At 40.6% G+C, this 19,227-nt stretch overlaps 1 protein-coding gene across 1 annotated transcript in view; it reads left to right on the forward strand.

Annotated features, from left to right (window-relative positions):
* Positions 1–19,227, forward strand: part of LOC309548920 (pre-mRNA-splicing regulator WTAP) — a 100,591-nt gene that overhangs the window by 46,672 nt on the left and 34,692 nt on the right. Inside the window, exons 5-6 of the mRNA XM_082248849.1 lie at positions 5,514–5,641; positions 17,088–17,266. Coding sequence (XP_082104975.1) covers positions 5,514–5,641; positions 17,088–17,266 — 307 coding nt within the window. The remainder of the gene's footprint in view (positions 1–5,513; positions 5,642–17,087; positions 17,267–19,227) is intronic.

A 19,227-nucleotide genomic window follows, 5' to 3' on the forward strand; every position in this document is an offset into this window, starting at 1 on the left:
CGGGGGGGCGGGAGGGGACGTCCCCCCCCTTCCGCGGCTTTGCTCGGGGCTACCGTCCCACCGGGAGCCCCGAGCACCCAGCCGGCACGTCCGCCGGCTGGATGGAGTCCCGATGAATGCCGGAAACGGCATCGATCAGGTCTCCGATGACGTAACCCGGAGGCGGCGTCCATGACGTCACGTCCGGGTTACTGTGCTGCAAAAGGCGGCAGATTTGAAAAACGGCTGTATGCAAAAATGCCGTTTTCGGCGTTTTGCATACAGGGAAGTGTAGTGGAGGGGTCTAGGGTCTTTTAGACCCTCGATCCCTCCATAAAGTGTACCTGTCACGACATATTGCTGTCACCAGGGATGTTTACATTGCTTGTGACAGCAATAAAAGTGATCAGATTTTTTTTTTTTTTAAAAACATGTAATAAAGTTTAAAAAAAAAGAAAAAATAAATAGGAAAAAAAAAAAAAAAAAATTTAGCCGTCCCCGTCACCGTTAGCTCGCGCACAAAAAAAAACGTATACGCAAGTCGAGCCGCAAATGAAATCGCTGTTCAAACCACACATGTGAGGTATCGCCGCGATCGCCAGAGCGTGGGCAATAATTAAAAAAAAAGAGCTACACTCTAACTCTAAACTGGTAACCGTTAAATAAATTTAAAGCGTCGCAGATTGAGATCTCTATTGACCGTAGTTTGTCGCCATCCCACGGGGGGGCGCAATTTTAAACCGTAACATGTTTGGTATCTATTTACTCGGCGTGACATCATCTTTCACAATATACAAAAAAAATGGGCTAACTTTACTGTTTAGTATTTTTTAAATGCAGTGAAATGTGATTTTTCAAATTTTTTCCAAAAAAATGGCGTTTTAAAGACCGCTGCGCAAATACCGCGTGACAAAAAATTTTGCAATGACCGACATTTTATTCTCCAGAGTCTTTGCTAAAAAAATATATATAATGTTTGGGGGTTCTAAGTAGTTTTCTAGGAAAAAATACTGGTTTTAACTTGTGAACAAAAAGTGTCCGAAATAGGGCTGGGGCTAAAGTGGTTAACCGGTTGCCGACCGCCGCAAGTACATATACTGCGGCGGTCAGCCCCGGCCAGGCAAAGTGACGTACCAGTACGTCACTAGCCTGGGAGCCAATAGCGGGCGAGCGCGAGCAGCCGGAGGCACGCTCGCGCCTCGGGTCGTTCACGGACACCTCCATGCGTGTGACCGGCGTGCCCGATGTCCGCCGGTCACTCGCAATCGTCCGCTGTGAAGGGAGAAAGGCAGGCGGCTAATTCAAAGCCGCCTGTCATTCTTCCCTGTGTAAAAGCACTGCTATGAAGGACCGTTGATCTGTGCTGTTACACACACAGCCACATCCCTGCACAGTTAGAAACACGCCCCTAGGGACACACTTACCCCTCCTCCAATAAAGTTAACCCATTCCCTGCCAGTGTCATTTTTATAGTAACAGTGCATATGTATAGCACTGATTACTGTAGTAATGTCACTGGTACCCCCAAAAGTGTCAAAAATGTCAGTCAAGGGTCCGATCTGTCCGCCACAATGTCGCAGTCCCGCAAAAAAAATTGCAGATCGCCGCCATTACTCGTAAAAAAAAAAAAATGACAATCTTTCCCTTAGTAAACGCAATAACTTTTGCGCAAACCAATCAAAATAGGCTTATTGTGATTTTTTTTTTTTTTTTTTTTTTTTTTTACAAAACATAGGTAGCAGAAAACAAATTGGCCAAAAATTTAAAAAAATTTTGATTTTTAATTTTTTATTTTGTTGGGAATTTCATATAAAAAATGTGAAAAATATTATTTGTGCAAAATTGTCGCTCTTTTTTTGATTATAGCGCATGATCAAAAAATCGCACAGGTGATCAAATACCACCAAAAGAAAGCTCTGTTTGTGGGAAAAAAAGGATGTCAAATTCGTTTAGGTACAGCGTCACACGACCGCGCAATTGTCCGTTAGTCACGCAGTGCCGAATCGCAAAATACCCCCTGGTCAGAAAGGGGGTAAAATCTTCCGGTGCTTAGTGGTTAAATGTTGTGCATAACATGCTTCTTCTTAAGCTATGGATTCTTGCATGGGGAGCGTGCATACTGGCCATGATAGTTGAGTGCATTACTTATGGTTTTCTTTTGAAACAATTGTACCTGCTAATTCCAGGTCTTTCTGAAGCTCTCTACAAGTGGTTTGGCTCTTGGACAACTCTTCTGATAATTTTCACTTCTCTGTCAGAAATCTTGCGAGGAGCACCTGGTGGTGGCCAGTTATTGGTAAAATGATCTTTCCACTTCTGGATTATGTCCCCAACAGTGCTCACTGGAACATTCAGAAGTTTAGAAATCCTTATGTAACCAATGCCATCAGTATATTTTTCAATAATAAGGTTGCGAAGGTCCTGAGAGCTCTTTGCTTTTACCCATCATGAGATGTTTCTTGTGTGACACCTTGGTAATGAGACGCCTTTTTTATAGGCCATCATTTGAGACCGAACCAACTGATGTTAATTTGCACTGACAAGTGTCAGGATTGCTTTCTAATTTATTGATAGGTTTTAGCTGGTGTCTTGGCTTTCCATGCCTTTTTTTTTTTTTTGCCTTTTTGCTTTCCTCCCTTTCTTCATGTGTTAAATACTTTTTTCCTATGTCATTTCATTTTATTCATAACTTTAATTTCTGAACTTATTTGCTTTGGTTTATTTGTATGTATGGATGGCATGGGTTGTTAATGTGATGAAAAATTGTCAATAGCACCTTCAGAAATCTATTTGCCTAGAAAAATGGTAACATGTTCATTACTTGGAATACCCGCTGTATTTATGCACACACAACACTTGATACTAGAGGGGTCGAACTGCTATTTAACACTCTGCAAACTATCGTAGAATCTAATCTATTCCTAGAAAACGGTTCTTTTATAAAACAGTTCTTAGTTTGCATATTTTTCAATACATTTTCAACTGGCCGACTGCGTCATATTGATCCCTCTCTGGCCAGTCCCTGCTCTACTTTGCAGATAGCCCAAATACTTGTTTATAGAAACGGTGTTCCTCTGTTATCTGTATGAGTCACTTGCTTTTCCAGACTCTAAGATATATAATTAGTGAATGAGTTGGAGAGCTCCAGCATACAACCTGTGATAGCTGTAAATGTACATGTTCACATGTACTGTGAGGAGATGGTTGTGTCCCTTCCCTCCGATCAGGGCTCAGATCCTCACTTAACTCTGCAGTGTTAGACCTCATATCCCCACTCCCTGCTTTTTCAGAGCTCAGAGATGCAGTGTAAATTGTATGTTGTGGAAGGCTGTAAAGGACAGAGGACTTCAGATAAACAGGTACAGCTTATGTAGGATTTGTTTCATCTATATATCACCTGATTCTAGACACTTCACTGGGTACATGTAAAGGTTTTTAATCGCTTTTAACCCATTGTTATTGTATAGTGATTTTGTATGTGATAGAAGCTTGCTTCCCACCCACCTACATTATTCAAAGAGAAGGGGAAGTGTTCATAATATATAGGAAGCTTTCTTTGAGCAGATGCTTTAAAAGTGCATAAGACTGCATGGTGCATTTAGTCTTTTCAGTGGCCTGCTTTATGTATGTTGGTGCATCGCATGTCTTAAATCTTTAAAAACACACTAAGCTGCACCACATAAATGGAACTTGCAGCATAAGAGTGATTATTCTCCCTGAATTACACCTTAAAGTGGTTGTAAACCCTTATATATGCTTACAATGAAGTGGGTGGGCTCAGGCGATACATGGAGATGAAACAAATCCTCCTACATAAGTTGTACCTGTTTATCTCCCGCCCTATCTCCTCTGCATCTATTCAAAGTGCTGAATTATAAAGCTTGTCTAAGAATTCAGAAAGCAGGGGGCGGGGAGCTGAAGTTACACCTTTCAGAGCTTAGTGAGGAGAGGTGATTGGAGGGAAGGGACTTGCCACTCTCCACACTGGAACAGAGCTGAGGCTATCAATCAGCTGGTGGGCCCTCCCCTGTCACCTTTTTTTTTTCTCTTGGTGTCAGGAAAACTCGTCAGAAGTGATGGCAGAGGAACGGAGCAGCAGACAGAAATTAAGTGTTCTTAATTGAGACAAACATGGCCTATAGATCAGGGGTAGGCAACCTTTGAGAAATGGAGATCTACCTGGACAACATTGAAGAGATTAAAGATGACCGGGTTGCAGTGCCTCCCCCGCCACCCCCTTTTTTTTTCTACTAAAACTGTCGTAAAAATATAAACCTACCTTAAGTGAAAAATCTCTGCATTCACTTTCATTAACAAATTTTTCATGTCTGGGGAGTAATTGGTTACCTCCAAGTTTGATGCCTGAGTTCATTATGAAAGCAGATCATGGTACTGCAGGCTGGTTTTCTTGACTAGTTGCAGGTCTGGCTGTCTGCTCTGATTTCTGACCAGTGCAAGTAGTATGTAGGGCAGCGTAAAGAGGTCAGTAGTTTGGTGGCGTGAAGGGGCCAGCAGAATGTTGGGAGGCGTACAGGGGCCAGCAGGAGGTAGGGAGGCGTACAGGGGCCAGCAGGCGGGGTAGGGAGGCGTACAGGGGCCAGCAGGCGGTAAGGCAGCTTATAAGGGTCAGCAGGATGTATGTAATGGGTCAGGAGAGTATGGGACTGAGATGAGTAGGGCTTGGGTCTCAAGAGGGCATGGCACTGGGATGTAAAGAGGGCATGGTGCTGTGGCATCAGGAGTGCTAATAGGGCACAGAAGTTATTTATTTTTTAAAAAAATTTTAAGGCAGAGTGGTGCAGGAAAGGTGCAGTGATGCTGATCCCTGCCAGTAATCCTCTTACCTTCCCACAAGGTATCCTTGGATCAGGGAAGGAGTGGCGGTGGTGATGAGCGTGCAAAAGCCATAGGAAGAGCTCAGGCATCTTTGGAGAAGAGCCCAAACACTCCTGAGCTATTCCAGAGGCTTTCCCCACCCTGCAGCCATGTGGGGAGACTGCCTCTGCAGCCTGGGATTAAGTAAGTGTACATAAGCAGCACTCTGGAGCAAAGATCAAGTTGACAATAGTGGGTCGTCTTCGCGGCCTACCTGTTGACTCGTAGCTCGCGATCGTCAAATTATGCTTGTTTCAGATTTTCATAGTTTCCAGCCACTTTAAAGGAGGTGTGTGGTTTTTTTTTTTTTTTTTTTTTTTTTTTTTTTTTAATCATACTTACCTAAGTGGGTGCAGCATGGGTCCCCCTTTGGCTTCAGGACTGAGAACCGAGTGATCAAACACCTCTGATTGCTTGGTTCTCAGTGCTCCGTGAGCAGAGAGGTGGTGACCGTTAGTCCAAAAGGCAACACTACTATCAAAAGTTATTGTCCTTGTTGCAAACAGAAAATGCTAATCAAAAAGGTTTCAAAATTGTTAATTCTCTATTAATTCTACAGTTTTAAATGTTGATTGTAACTATAACTTTTAGTTTAGACCTTTACTGTAAAAGTTAGGTTTTACTTTCCAGCATGATACATGCCTTTCTTTTGTCTTCAGCTAATGATGTGACTGGACTTCGAGAGTCTGAGGAAAAGCTAAAGCAGCAACAGCAAGATTCCGCTCGGAGGGAGAACATATTGGTGATGAGGCTGGCCACTAAGGAGCAGGAGATGCAGGAATGCACAGTTAGTAATTTGAAACTTTTTTTCTATAACCTTTTAATCCGCTATAAAATTTGTACTCCTACATCATCTATAAACATCAGATTTTACATTGATTAAACTGGACAGGAGTAGTGGCATTGATAAGCTCCCAAACGCATTACAGAACAAGTCCAGTTTAACGTGACTAATTTTTACTAGCTGGGTTATAAGTAAAAATGTTTGTAGCTGCAAACTTACATATGGTGCTGTGAAGCATGTTTTCTGTACTGTATTCTAAAATGTATCCTTTTTATATTAATTTTAGGCCCCTTTCACACTTGTGCAACCTAAAAATAGTGCGATTTTACTGCCGCAATTTTGACTGGAATTGAAGCTATGTCTATGGACCTCAAAACGCATTAAAATCGAGCTACTTTGAAGTCGTTGCGACATGAATTTGTACAGATATGAACGGAACTCATTGGAAATCATGGAGTACGACTTGTTATGAGACTTTGCAGTCCCAAATCACAGGACAAATCGCACAAGTGTGAAAGGGACCTTAATGAAACACCTTGCCTATACATTTTCTTTTCTTCTGTTTTTGTCTTGCTTATCTTGATGTCATGTTCATCTTTTCAGTGTTAAATTTTATCCTTTTTATTATTCATTTATTTATTTTTTCTTCAAAATTCAAGTTTTTATAAAAATGCAAACAAAAACACATACCACATTTGAAATCAGCCCAATTTCAGGGGATACACGTCCCACTTAACATACAATAGCACAACTCTTGGCTTTTATACATCAAGAATAACAACTTCTGCAACATATTTATCCCAGACAGATTCACATAATGACTTCAATAGGCTCCCAAATCTAACAGTATTTAACTGAATCCAAATTCTTTGATCAACAAACCCCAGTTGATGTGTATACATAGCCAATTTACAATTCAGGGAATCTCAAAACCAAACCCTACAAAATCAGTATTTACGCCTATATGTAAGAAACATTTTCTACCGCCAGGACTCCTATAGCATACCGTATCGTCCACCCTCCCCACACTTTCTCAAAAGTAGGTATTCCCCTACTAGTATATGTGATTCTATAAAAAGGCAGGGCTTTTAAGTGCCTTCCAGGCCTTAGCACCAGTAGGTTTTTTTCCCAAGAGAGAACTATCCTCTTTCTAGTGTAATAATAGAATGCCAAAAGGGTACGTGTTACGCTGTTAGGGGCCAGGGCATCAACTAGTCCTAAGAGACAGAGTGTAGTAACTTCCTCTATACATTCAGTTACCTCTATCCAAAATTTCGGAATGGTTGCACATTCCCAGGAAACATGCATAAAATCTGCCCTGGTTAAGGTACACCACAAACAGGGCGATTGAGAGGGAAGCATCCTAGCCAGTTTGGCAAAGTATATTCGATGTAGGAATTTGTATTGAATAAGATGGTCCCTGGCCGATACCAATCTGGAAAAATTAGTTTAAATTTTATCCTTTTTAAAACCAACAGCTCTGCCTAGAAGTGAGAGCTGCTGCTTCAGGGCTTTCATACCTATCCTTTAATCTTTATTAGTAAGGAACTGATCTGGAACAAACCTCTTTAAAGAAATATGTGCAGATCGAGTGGCAGGACTTCACTGTACCTGCTAGTTTTAGGACTAAGGTTCCATGCGCGCTAGCATAAAAAAAACCCATCTTGTGCTCTTAGCATAAAACTTTAGTTTTGAGCGTTTATTGCACTAGCATTTAGGAGCATTTGGCTTTTTTATTTTTTTTTCTGCCTCTGCAGGCTGAGGTTAAACACCTATAGACTACCTAATGTGCATTGACATCTAGGATAACATTAGCTGCTTCTACAGGCAAAAAGCTAAACTCCCCTAGGAGCAGCGTGTTTTTTTTTTTTTTTTTTTTTAAAGCTAGGGTGTAAAGAGTCTAAAGGTGGCCATCCACTAGTCCATTTTTGTTTTAAAAAAATTGACTACATTTGTACAAAAACTCTCAATCTGTTCAATCACTTGACAAACATCACTCCAAAAGTGCTTCAAAAAGGTTTACTTTTGACGTGATTTTGGAGTGAAACGAAAACCACTTTTAGCGTTAGGAAAGTGTTTGTTTGGGAAAACTACGCTTTGACATTCTCTGGTCACTGTGGTCGAAAACAAATGTAATTTTGTCCCCACTAACAATTAGAAAATTGAACCAAGGAAATTCTACTAGTGTATGGCCAGCGTAAGATGTGAAATACAGTAAAACCTTGGATTGCGAGCATAATTCGTTCCGGAAACATGCTTGTAATCCAAAGCACTCTTATATCAAAGCGAATTTCCCCATAAGAAATAATGGAAACTCCGATGATCCGTTCCACAACCATTTATTCATAAATCCTTCAATTTATAGTCCTTAGAAAAAGATTATAGCATTGCGATAGGTTATATAACCATAAAATGTCCATCCACAAATAGCCGCTTCCACAAGGGGATTAGAAGCAAAATCCAGCAGGAGCTACAGAGTATCAAAGAGAAGAGAGGCGCCTCTAGTGTAGCAATATGGTTCCATTTAATGAAGGTACAACATTTAGCAACTCACATGGTTGATGAATAAAACAGGCACATCTAAGTATGCAGGCATCCGGGGTAAAGCTGTCCACAAAGACCATCTTCTGCACCGCCGGCTGCCAGTCTGTAATCCTGACCGGGAAGATCACCCTGCAGTAAAGCGATCTGAAAGCGAGGGGCAGCATGGAAGGGATGACGTAGATGATGGTGCGGAGGATGGTCCTATGTGGACAGCTTTACCCCGGATGCCTGCATCCTTAGATGTGCCTGTTCCAATCATCAACCATGTGAGTTGCTAAATGTTGTACCTTCATTAAATGTAACCATATTGCTACACTTAGAGGCGCCTCTCTTCTCTTTTATACTTAGCTGTGACTTGAGGCTACTTGTATATCAAGACATCGCTTGTATATCAAGTCAAAATTTATTAGAAAATTCTGCTGGTCTTGCAAAGCGCTCTTAAACCAAGTTACTCTCAAACCAAGGTTTTACTGTATTTATAAATATACCAGCGCCTAAAACATCCACCATTCCAAGACAAGTAATGAGTGGTAACTTCTATATTCTGTTGTGATGGGTTTCCTGTAAATGTGTGAAGGGTTCCACCTTTATTGTACATATACAATGTACTCACTGAGCCCTTATTAGAATGGCCTGTACACCTGCTTTTTATTATCTAATCAGCCAATCACATGCTGACAATCGCACAGTGCATGAAATCGTGCAAATGCCGATTAGGAGCTTAAGTTAAATTTCACGTCCAGCATCCCAATGGTTAAAATTCTCAGTAACTACTGATCTGTGATATTTTTTTTGTTCAGTCTCTAGAGGCTGCTTAAAAGTAAAACAAAATGTACAGTGAATGGTAGTTCATATCATAGGATATAAATGCTGTAAGCCTGAGAGAAGTCAGTGGAGAATGGCCAGAGTAGTTTGAGTTGACAGGCTACAGTAAGTCAGATAACCACTCTTAGCCATTGTGGTGAGCAGAAAAGCATTTCAAAACAGACAGCATTGGGCAACCTTGAGAAATATGGGATACAACAACTGAAGGCCACATTGTGTTCCACTTCTGTCAGCCAAGAACAGACAGTTGAGGCGGGCTTAGAAGCAGGCTCACCAATGCTTGACAGTTTTCTACTGAGGCACAGGGATGGTAGGGTCAGAGTTTTGCCATTAACCAGAATCATGAACCCAGCCCATCTTGTTTCAACAATCCAGGCTGGTGATGATGTGCGCAATGTTTTTCTTGGCACTCCGTTGGCCTGTTAATACCAACAATTCATTTGAATGCAGTAACCTGAATTATTTTTCTGACAATGTGCATCCCTTCATAGCCACCATTTGTATACCGTAATTCCAAAAAAAAAAAACAAGCCAAAGAAGAGCCTAGGCTTTACTTGACCTTACAAATCAAAACAGAAGCGTGATGGCAAGAAAAGACCAAGTCATTTTTATCTAGTCTGTGTCTTTGTTTTTTTTTTTTTTTTAATGCTATTGTCTTTTGTATACATTTTTTTTTGTAAATTCATTAAGGCATCATTCAACAGGCATACCAGACAGACTGCGTTCTGATTTGTGCATCAGATTTACAATGATGTAACTCTAAGATGCTTGTGGGGGTCCATGCAGCATGCCTGCCTGTCACTTATTTAACAGGCTATCTGCATGGAACACCTGTGTATCCTGGTAACTGAAGATGGCCCATTCACGTGGGCGAATGAAACACGATGTCTGTCTTTTTAGTAACGTCTTTTTTCAGGTTAGTTTTAAGCTTTCCTTCTGCTAGATTTGTAGTCGCCATGCTGTGCCCACGCCCACCTCCTGGGATTTTCTTGATCTTTGCTTCAAATTGAAAATTCTGCCCTCTTGGACCTTATTTCATTGAAAGGTTTTAGTCATGTCCACCCCTTTCCCTTCTTTCTCTTGACTCGTCCCCAAGACTGTACATTTTAAGTTTTTGCGGTCTTCTCTGAAGTGTTTTATCCCTCAGACTCCTCCGTTTTTGTTGCTTGTCTCTGGACTCTAAAACCTAATCTTTTTCATCTGTAATTCTGCCAAACCTTGTACCCACAATATTGTACTTTTTTTTCCTCCAAGTGCTTTGTTTTGCATTTAGAAATGACCTGCAGATTCCATTTCTTTGACCAATCTTCCAGCAATGCCAAATCATGTTCATGACACTTCCAGGAATATAAACCTTATTACATGCCTCCGTGTCTTCAGCAAAAATACAGACCTCACCCAACAAACCTTTAGCTATATCCCTTACAAAAAGATTAGCTAGAACTGTACTTAGAACATAGCCTTGCGGTGCACCACTAGTGACTGGACTCTTTTCTGATTAAACCCAACTTACAGCCATACTTTAATATCTGTCCTTTAGCCAACTGTGTTTCCTCTGAACCAATGAAGAGTAGAGACTTGGCTTGTACAACATTTTTATGATATCATTGTGGAACTGTGTCATAACTTTGCTGGAATCTAAATAGGCCTTGTCCACAGTAGCACCCTGGTCCAGAATATGTAATGTAGCCAAATTCATCCAACTAGTCTGACACGACCAGCTCTCGGTATAAAACCATGCTGCTACTTGCCAGCAAGTTATGTGTTTTTCAGTGATCATTGTTCCTTTTGTTGGAATTTTACTACTACAGATGTTAGTCTCTGGGCGTTAGTTGCCAGCTTATTCCTTACCACCCTTCTTGTGGATTGGTACAATAATAACCATCCTCCAGTCATAGAGAACTTCACTTTGTAGATTGGTTGATTTATAAAGAGCAGTATATGGTCTAACAGCTATACCTTTTTGAAGTTATCTTAGAACCCTCAATGAATATCATCAGAAGCCATTGCTTTATTAGGCTTTGGAGCGAAACTAAACTATCTGAGCACCAATTAATTTTTCATTTGCAAAGCAAACTCACACACCCATGTTTCCACACTTTATTTTGTTGTAAAATTACTTTTGAAATACACTCCCTAACATTTTTAATTGCCATTCTCAGTAAGAACAAACGATTTTTGTAGCATTTACTTCCTGGAATCCATTTTCCCTTAGCTCAGGCATGCAGGCAGGAGGGTGTACTTAAGTGAGAAAGCCTCTCCTCCAGATGAAAGAGAAAACTTGCCCATTAAGACTCCTGGGGTGTAGATCATTTTGACCTAGGCCAGAAACCAGGAAGCAACTAAAGAAATGTGAAAAAGTTGGTTCACACTTGTGCGGATGCGGTGATCGCATGTAATTCGGAGCGCACTGCTCCTAAATTACATGCGATCTGATGTGCGGTGCGAATTTCAGCCATACACTTTGTATGGCTGAATTCGCACTGTATCCGCACCAAACACGCACCTGAGGCATTTTTTGAGCCGCATCGGAATCGGATCGCAAAGTGGTTCACACTTGTGCGATCCGATCCTGTGCAAACTGTCAGATTGCACTGCGATATGCGATCAAACTGGTTGTGTCAACATTTAATTGACACCCCCTGCGTATCGCATATGGCAGTGTGAACTGCCAGATGTACGGATGCGATGCGGGATCACGCTGCATATTCACAGCGTTCCCGCATTGCGCAAATGTGAACCAAGACTTAAAATCGGTAAACAATCGTATACCTTCTCTATTTACAAATGCTAGCAGCATAAGGATTTTAAAATGTTCAATGCTAAATGAGAGAGTTTAGTTCTTTTGACAAGCTAGTTCATCTGCTCTCTCTGTATCTAGAAACCCTGACTAGGAAAAACAGGACCCCCCAACTTGTCTTTGTTAGTCTCATTGACATCTGGAATGAATGAGCAGCAGTAATTGTTTGCTACATTCAGGTCTCCGCAACATAAGTGTTGTACCCAGTTTTTATTTATTTTTCCTTGTCACTAATATGTATCTATTTTAAATAGAATGTCTTCTTAGAGCCGGTTCACACTGCCACGACTCAGTCTCCCCGACTTCTCATAATGGAAGTCGATGCAAGTCGCACCGACTTCGCCCAAAATTAGTGCAGGAACCTTCTAAGTCAAAGCGACTTGAGTCACTCTGATTAGAACGGTTCCATTGCACAGCATGGGGCGCTACTTGTCAGGCGACCAAGTCGCCTGACAAGTCAGAGTAGTGTGAACCGGCTCTTAGCCCTTGATTCATACTAATTTGGCTCTGCAAGCTGCATTTTGTGCTGGTGCAGCAGCCGATTCATTTGAATAGGGGAATCCCTCCAGTGGAGCTATTGTGTTCTCCTGGGATTGGGAGGGGCAGGGATTCCTCTCTACCAGGAGAACCGTGATTGTTGTTAGTGTCTATAGCCGCTGGCAATAATTGCATTCTAAAAAATCGACATGCTGGTTGTACCCATGCTGGACACAATTAGCCAGCCCATACGTGGCCGGTTTTAGACTGTTCTGGGGATCTGTATTCTACACTTATCTAAATGAACATCCCTCTCTAAGTATGCAGATTCCAAAGGTCTTCAAGTAGGTTATTTGGTGTATGTGTTTTTATTATCATTTTATTTATTTATTTCCTTCCTTATGTTCCTTTTTTATGTTTTTTTTTTTTTTAAATATACGTAAATGGCATCTCTACCTTCCCTTTTTTCTTTCAATCTTTCCTGTATAGCTATGTCCCAGTCATTTGAATTCTTAGAACCCATGCTTCTGTAATTTGTAATAAAGTGTAAGTTAGCTCTGTACATAAGAGTTGTCAGCACACAAAGGTTGTTAACTAAACTACAATAACTAATGCACGTGATGTGACCGGCGCCGCTATCCATGATTTGATTTCTAGTAGAATCTTTAACTGTATTTACTATAAATTCAGAACATTCACTCTTCCAGAAGAACATAACTATTGGGAAACTTGCCCTCATATTCCCCCTGAGCTTTCTGTCAGTGGTTCTCTGCCTGCCTTTTGTAGATTTCAGATGGTCACCCGACTATCTCTATAAACTTTAGTTTTACTCTTCAATTATCAGTCTGCTTTTAGGTTTTACTGTGGTCCTATTTATTCACTGACTTTTTTTTTTTACGCTTAATAGTATGTGATTTAGTGAGTGACACCTGTATTTAAAAACCGTTGTCCTGGAAATCTCATTGCTGAAACTGAGGCAGTGATCTTCTTAAAATGAAGACTCAGTGCCGGAGCTTTCTGCAGAGATTGATGGGAATCTGTTTTGAAATTTTTACGATGTTTTAGATTTGTTAATTGTTATGTATTTGAACATAACACAAATCCTTACTAGAAATGTGAACGCTGCTTTATTACTGCTGGATATTTATTACAAAAATGTATCTTGTAAATCTTTAATGCAAATTACAGCTCACGAAGAATCTATTTTATTACAAAGTAATGAGTCTACTTTGTAGTATTTCCTTATTCTTTAAATGTCTCCACTAAAAAGGCAGATAGTTGCTCTCTAATGAGCAACTTAAAAAAAGAAAAATCCAATTTTGACTGCAGAGGGCGGTAGAAGAAGAAATGAAGAGTTGGCTGCTCAAGTTTTATGTTTTGGCCTGAACTACTGTCAACAAAAAATGTTAGTAATTCGGAAAAAAAAAAAAAATGGAAGAATATAATTGATACTCTACATCAGGGATATGCAAACTCTGGCCCTCCAGCTGTTGCAGAACTACAAGTCCCATGAGGCATAGCAAGACTGACAGCCACAATCATGACACCCAGAGGCAGAGGCATGATGGGACTTGTAGTTTTGCAACAGCTGGAGGGCCACAGTTTGCATATCCCTGCTCTACATCATTCCTTGGATCTTCTATTTACTCGAGAGCTATGGCCTTGTGTGTTGGGTGCCTTTTATTCCCCACTATGCAATTTGCTTCCAGCCACTGTAGCACAATGGAGACCAGCAGGTGGAATGACTGCTTACGATGAGCGACTCTGGTCTCTGACACACCCTGAAGTATTGGATGTGAGGATTGCAGATGGAAAACAGCTTTTGAACAAAGTGAAGGTTTGAGGCAATAGTGCAGGTGACCATGAATGCTGGGGTTTTTTTTCAGTGTTTTTCTTTATTTTTTAAAAAAATAATTAAAAAAATCAGAGTTGCTTTTAAATCTTCTTCGTAAATAAAAAATTTACCTATACGGCTGCAGATGCATGCTTAAAGAGGTTGTAAACCCATAAAAAAGTTTATTTTTTTTTCAACCTGAAAGAGAAACACATAATGAGCTAGTATGCATCGCATACTAGCTCATTATGAAATACCTTAGAACGAGCCCTTAGAACTTAGCTGTATGACGGGCGACATGTTCAGTCGCCCGTCTTCTGGGATCGCGGCATCCGGCCATCTGATTGGCTGGAGCCGCAGTGACGTCACCCCCGTGCACGCGTGCGGGAGCCGACGGTCACGGCATGGGGCTCTAGGAACGGCCCCAGCGGCCGTTCCTTCAGATCGCATGCGCCAGTGATGTCACTGGCTGCATGTAAGGTAAATATCTCCTAAATGGTACATGTTTAGGAGATATTTACAGTACCTATCGGTAACCCTGATCATAGACTTACCTATAGGTAGAAGTTGCAGAGGAGGGTTTACTTCCTCTTTAAGGCTGAACTCTGGACACACAAATTTCATTAAAATATATTTCCCGGTAACCAAAAGTTGTATAAATTCTCTTGTTTGCACAAAATGCCTTTGCCAACCGTTATTACCTTGCAAAAGTTGCAGTGGCATCGCTATGCTGCACATTAGACTGCCAGCAGAAAACTACAGAAGGGGAGTGGATAAAAAAAATGCTTACCCTGCACAAGAAGATCTAGTAACCTTGACTGATATGTTAAAACAAAGCTGCACAAAGGCAAATTTCAAACTGGGTTAGTGCACAGATCTGGAAGAAATACACAAAGCTTGGCACACCAAGATTCAAGTAAACCATACACATGCCTCTTGTATTTGGACAATATATTCTTATCTGGCAGTTCAATTTTAAAACAATCTGAAAAAAAGCAATTTGTCGAAAATTTGTACTCCTTGTAGTTTTTCAGTCATTTGCATGTGCGACAATTTGCAAATTGTACCATTTTATGTTAGATGAATTCCTGGTGTGATTATTTTATACATTGTTCTAGCTTGGGCCACTGTAACCACTTAAACACCATACTTGGCTTATGCCCCTGGTAGGGAATCATTGAAGTATTCACTGCTATTTCAGGGATCTCCACTAGCTTCCAGTTCCCACACTGAGCAGCTGTCCTGCTGCATTCTAAACACAAGAGGTTGTCTGCCTGCCATGGGCACCATTTGGAGATTTTCTGAAATAATACAAAGCATTCTCTGATTGGACAAGGTGGGATGGTGATGTCACACTCGGGACCTTATTCAATTAGAGAGTGCAGAAAATGCAAAGCATGCACATGCAGAGCGGCTGGCCATCTGTGTTCAGAATGTAGCAGATAGGGATGCACCGAAATTTTCGGCCGAAAATGGGCCTATCCCATATAGGCCGAAAATGGGTTAAAAATGCCTAAATTAATGGCTGCCGCAAGGGAGGAGGGCGCAGCGTAGGTTTGAAAAGTCCCGCCTCTCAATGATGTCCCTACTACTACGATCTGTGCATGAATGAACTAACACACCTGGCGGGAGGAGCGGCCGTTAATAGCTATAACTATGTGAGCGCTTCACTTCCCTGTCATGCGGGTATCTCCTCTGACAGGGAAGTGAAGCGCTCACATAGTTACAGCTATTAGCGGCCGCTCGCCCGCCCTCCCGCCTGGTGTTTCAGTTCATTCATGCACAATTGCACAGATCGTAGTAGTAGTGACATCACCGGGAGGCGGGCCGCCGGCCAGAGGCGCGTCTTTTTGAATGAAGGACACCGGAGGAGCTGAGTGAGTAGGAGATTTTGCATCCTTGGCATGGGGAGGGACACTGAGGCGGGGGGGGGGGGAGCTGAGGCGAGCTTACCAATGGTATTAGTATTATGGTTGCACTAATGCAGCACAAAGGGGTTAATTAACTGCCACTGGTTGGTCACTAATGCATCAGTGACCAGCAGTGACAATACATTAACCCCCTCATGCTGCATAATACTAATACCATTGGTAATTAAATTAACCTCTTGCCAACCCATCACAGTACATATACTGTGACAGGGTGGCAGCGACAGGTGTATGTTGCTGCCTGTTTTTGGTGTATGCCCCTCTTCTATCTATTTTAAAATTATTTGGGGGATAAAGTCATTTTCGGTTTTCGGCCAAGGGCATCCTGCATTTTCGGTTTCGGGCCAGAATTTTCATTTCGGTGCATCCCTAGTAGCAGAGGAACTTCTAGAAGCAGCACCCAGAAGCTTGGGGGGGTCAGTGGAGTAGCTGTGTCGATTTCAGTGATTTCCAGCTTCCAGGGGCATCAGCCAGGTATGGTATATTCGTAGTTAGATTGCTCAGAGCTGGTCCAATATTACTATATATAAAATAATTATGCCTGGACTTCATCTTTAAAGTAGTTGTAAATATATGTAAACCTATACCCAGTGAAGTGATTGGCCTCAGGTGATTCACAGAGATTAAATAAATCCTTCTACATCATTTTTACCCTTTTATCTGCAGTCTTCTCTTCCCTACATCTTTTCAAAGTGCTGAGTTATAAAGCTTGTCTAACAGTTCAGAAAAAAGGGCCGGAAAGCTGGTAATTTACTAAAAATGGAGAATGCTAAAAAATCTGCTTCAAGGCTTTTTTTTGGTCAAGGCTTATTTGAACAAGCTGAAGTAAGAAGCTGATTGGCTACCAGATTTTGCACTCTCCACTTTTAGTAAAAAAAATTCTATAGTGCTCTTAATTTTTGACAAGTACACACTATAGAGGGATATATTTTGTTTATATTTCATGTCTGAGGTTTACAATCACTTTAAATAACAGCTTCTTGAGTCTTATATCTTGTTAGTCTTGGCATTCTAGTAATTTTGACTTTGACTTCTCTGCAGAACCAGATTCAGCACCTCAAACAAGTGCAGCAGCCCAGCGTTGCCCAGCTGAGAACTACTATGGTTGACCCGGCTATCAACTTGTTTTTCCTCAAAATGAAAGCCGAACTGGAACAGACTAAAGACAAACTGGAACAAGCCCAAAATGAACTGAGTGCCTGGAAATTTACGCCTGATAGGTAAACAAACCAAATACTTCCCAGTCAAGACTTCCCTGACAATCCCACTGCGAGAATACTATGGTGGGATGGCCGAGTACTCGTTTTGCACACCAAGACTCAGACTCTTGTGAGCCAAAAAAAGCACCTTTCTTACATTATCCAGCTTATATTGCTTAATGTAAAACTTATCAGATGAACCTTGTATTTCAGCTTTTTATTTTCCTCCCCTCATTTGCTTCAGAGGCCAGAGAGCGTCGGACTATTCCGAAGAAGCAGCCACATCCAGCAGTGTCCCCAGTTCTAGAACACTTAGACACTTGCAGAAATGGTTCTGAGTGAAGACAATACAGGGGGAAAAGAAGTCTTATGTGTCTGGCACATTGTGTCAGCAGCCATTTTATGGAGGAGAGAACCTAGTATTTTTTTTTTTCCTTTTTGCCATAAATTTCATGAGTTGAACATGCTAAATCCCCATAAAATGTTTTTAAAGGTGGAAATTTCCTTACGTTTACCTTGAGCCTAGTGACTTATAGACATTTTAAGGCCGTATTTCCAATTAAGACTCTGGACTCCATGATTGTTCAATGAACTGTTGAGCCCAATCAAATGGTGATTTTTGTTTTTAAAAGGGGTTGTTTTGTAGTAGCCTTTGGTGCATAAATGTGATCCATCACACTAGTGTAGTGCATGCTTTTGATCTACCAGCCAGTTTGTATTTTTGTTTCTCCTATATAGCTGGTAATTAGTTTGCTTCAAGCACACTTCCTTTGTGGTTTATCCAGTGGACTTTCAGTAAAAAAAGTGTGCATTTTTGGGGAAGGTGATATAACTTTCATTGGAACAAAGTTTTTAAAACCTGAAAAGGAGTTTTTTTTTTTTTTTTTTTTGGCTTTTCTGTCGGTACTAGACATTTTATACAGTAGATTTGAAGTGCATGCCACAGACTTACATTTTCAGGCTTATATAATGACTAGTCATATTGATTTGCCTGCATTTTAAGACTTTTTTTTTTTTTTTTTTTTTTTTTCATATATTTTTTAATTGGTGCCTTTTTGGAGTTACAATACATTTTTGGTAAAAATCCAAAGCTTCCCTGTGGGAACAAACAAGATTTTTTTTTTTTTATAGTAAAAATATTTTATATTTCCGTTTTCGGAAATAAGCCGTAAAAGGGGACTTATTTTGTTTTAAAAACAAAGGAACGATGTCTGTAGACATTTCTATTGAATTAGATCTGTGAAGATGTTAAGGTACATGAAGTTTTATTCTTTACGTATAACCAGTAACCACAGTATTTCTATAGGTTCTGTTTGCATTGATTGTCCTTTTTGCTTAACCATGATGTGGGAAATAGTAATATATCTATATTTTTTGGCATGTAAACAATTTAAACCAAGTACTGACTATTTTTGGTAATCAGGTAAGTGATTTCAGAACCTGCCGTACTCAGTACATATAGGTCGATTTTATGATTAAGATTAGCAGGTTGTAGACAGAAAAAAGAACTTTCTAAAGCAAAACTGTTGTCTTTAATTACAATAGGTTATTTTTTTTTCTATTGAACTGCTGCAGTGACTGCTAATGTGACAATGCAAATATTGTGTTTCCTGTTTAATTACATTAACACAGAAAAGTTGAAATAAATTAATTTGGATGCAGTTTATTGGCTACCTATTGACATGTTGTAAAATTAAATTTTAAAATAAGTTAAAGTTCAAGATAATTAGCCTCCATCCTGGAACAGGTAATGCATGTTTTGATAAAAGCTTTCAACTTGAAAGAACTTGTGATTTTGGGATATCTGTTGGCAAGATGACGTTGTCTAGGCGTTAGCCAAGGTCTACACGTCATTTGCATCCTTTCTGATGATGCCTTTCTCTTTCATCCTTTGTATGTTCTGAGCAATATAGCAGGATGATTTAAGATTACACTGCATTTAAAGCGAAGTGTTCTTTAAGCCCCGTACACACGCACAGATT

This window comes from Pelophylax lessonae, assembly GCF_965119305.1.
Source record: "Pelophylax lessonae genome assembly, chromosome: 3".
NCBI classification, from domain to species: domain Eukaryota; kingdom Metazoa; phylum Chordata; class Amphibia; order Anura; family Ranidae; genus Pelophylax; species Pelophylax lessonae.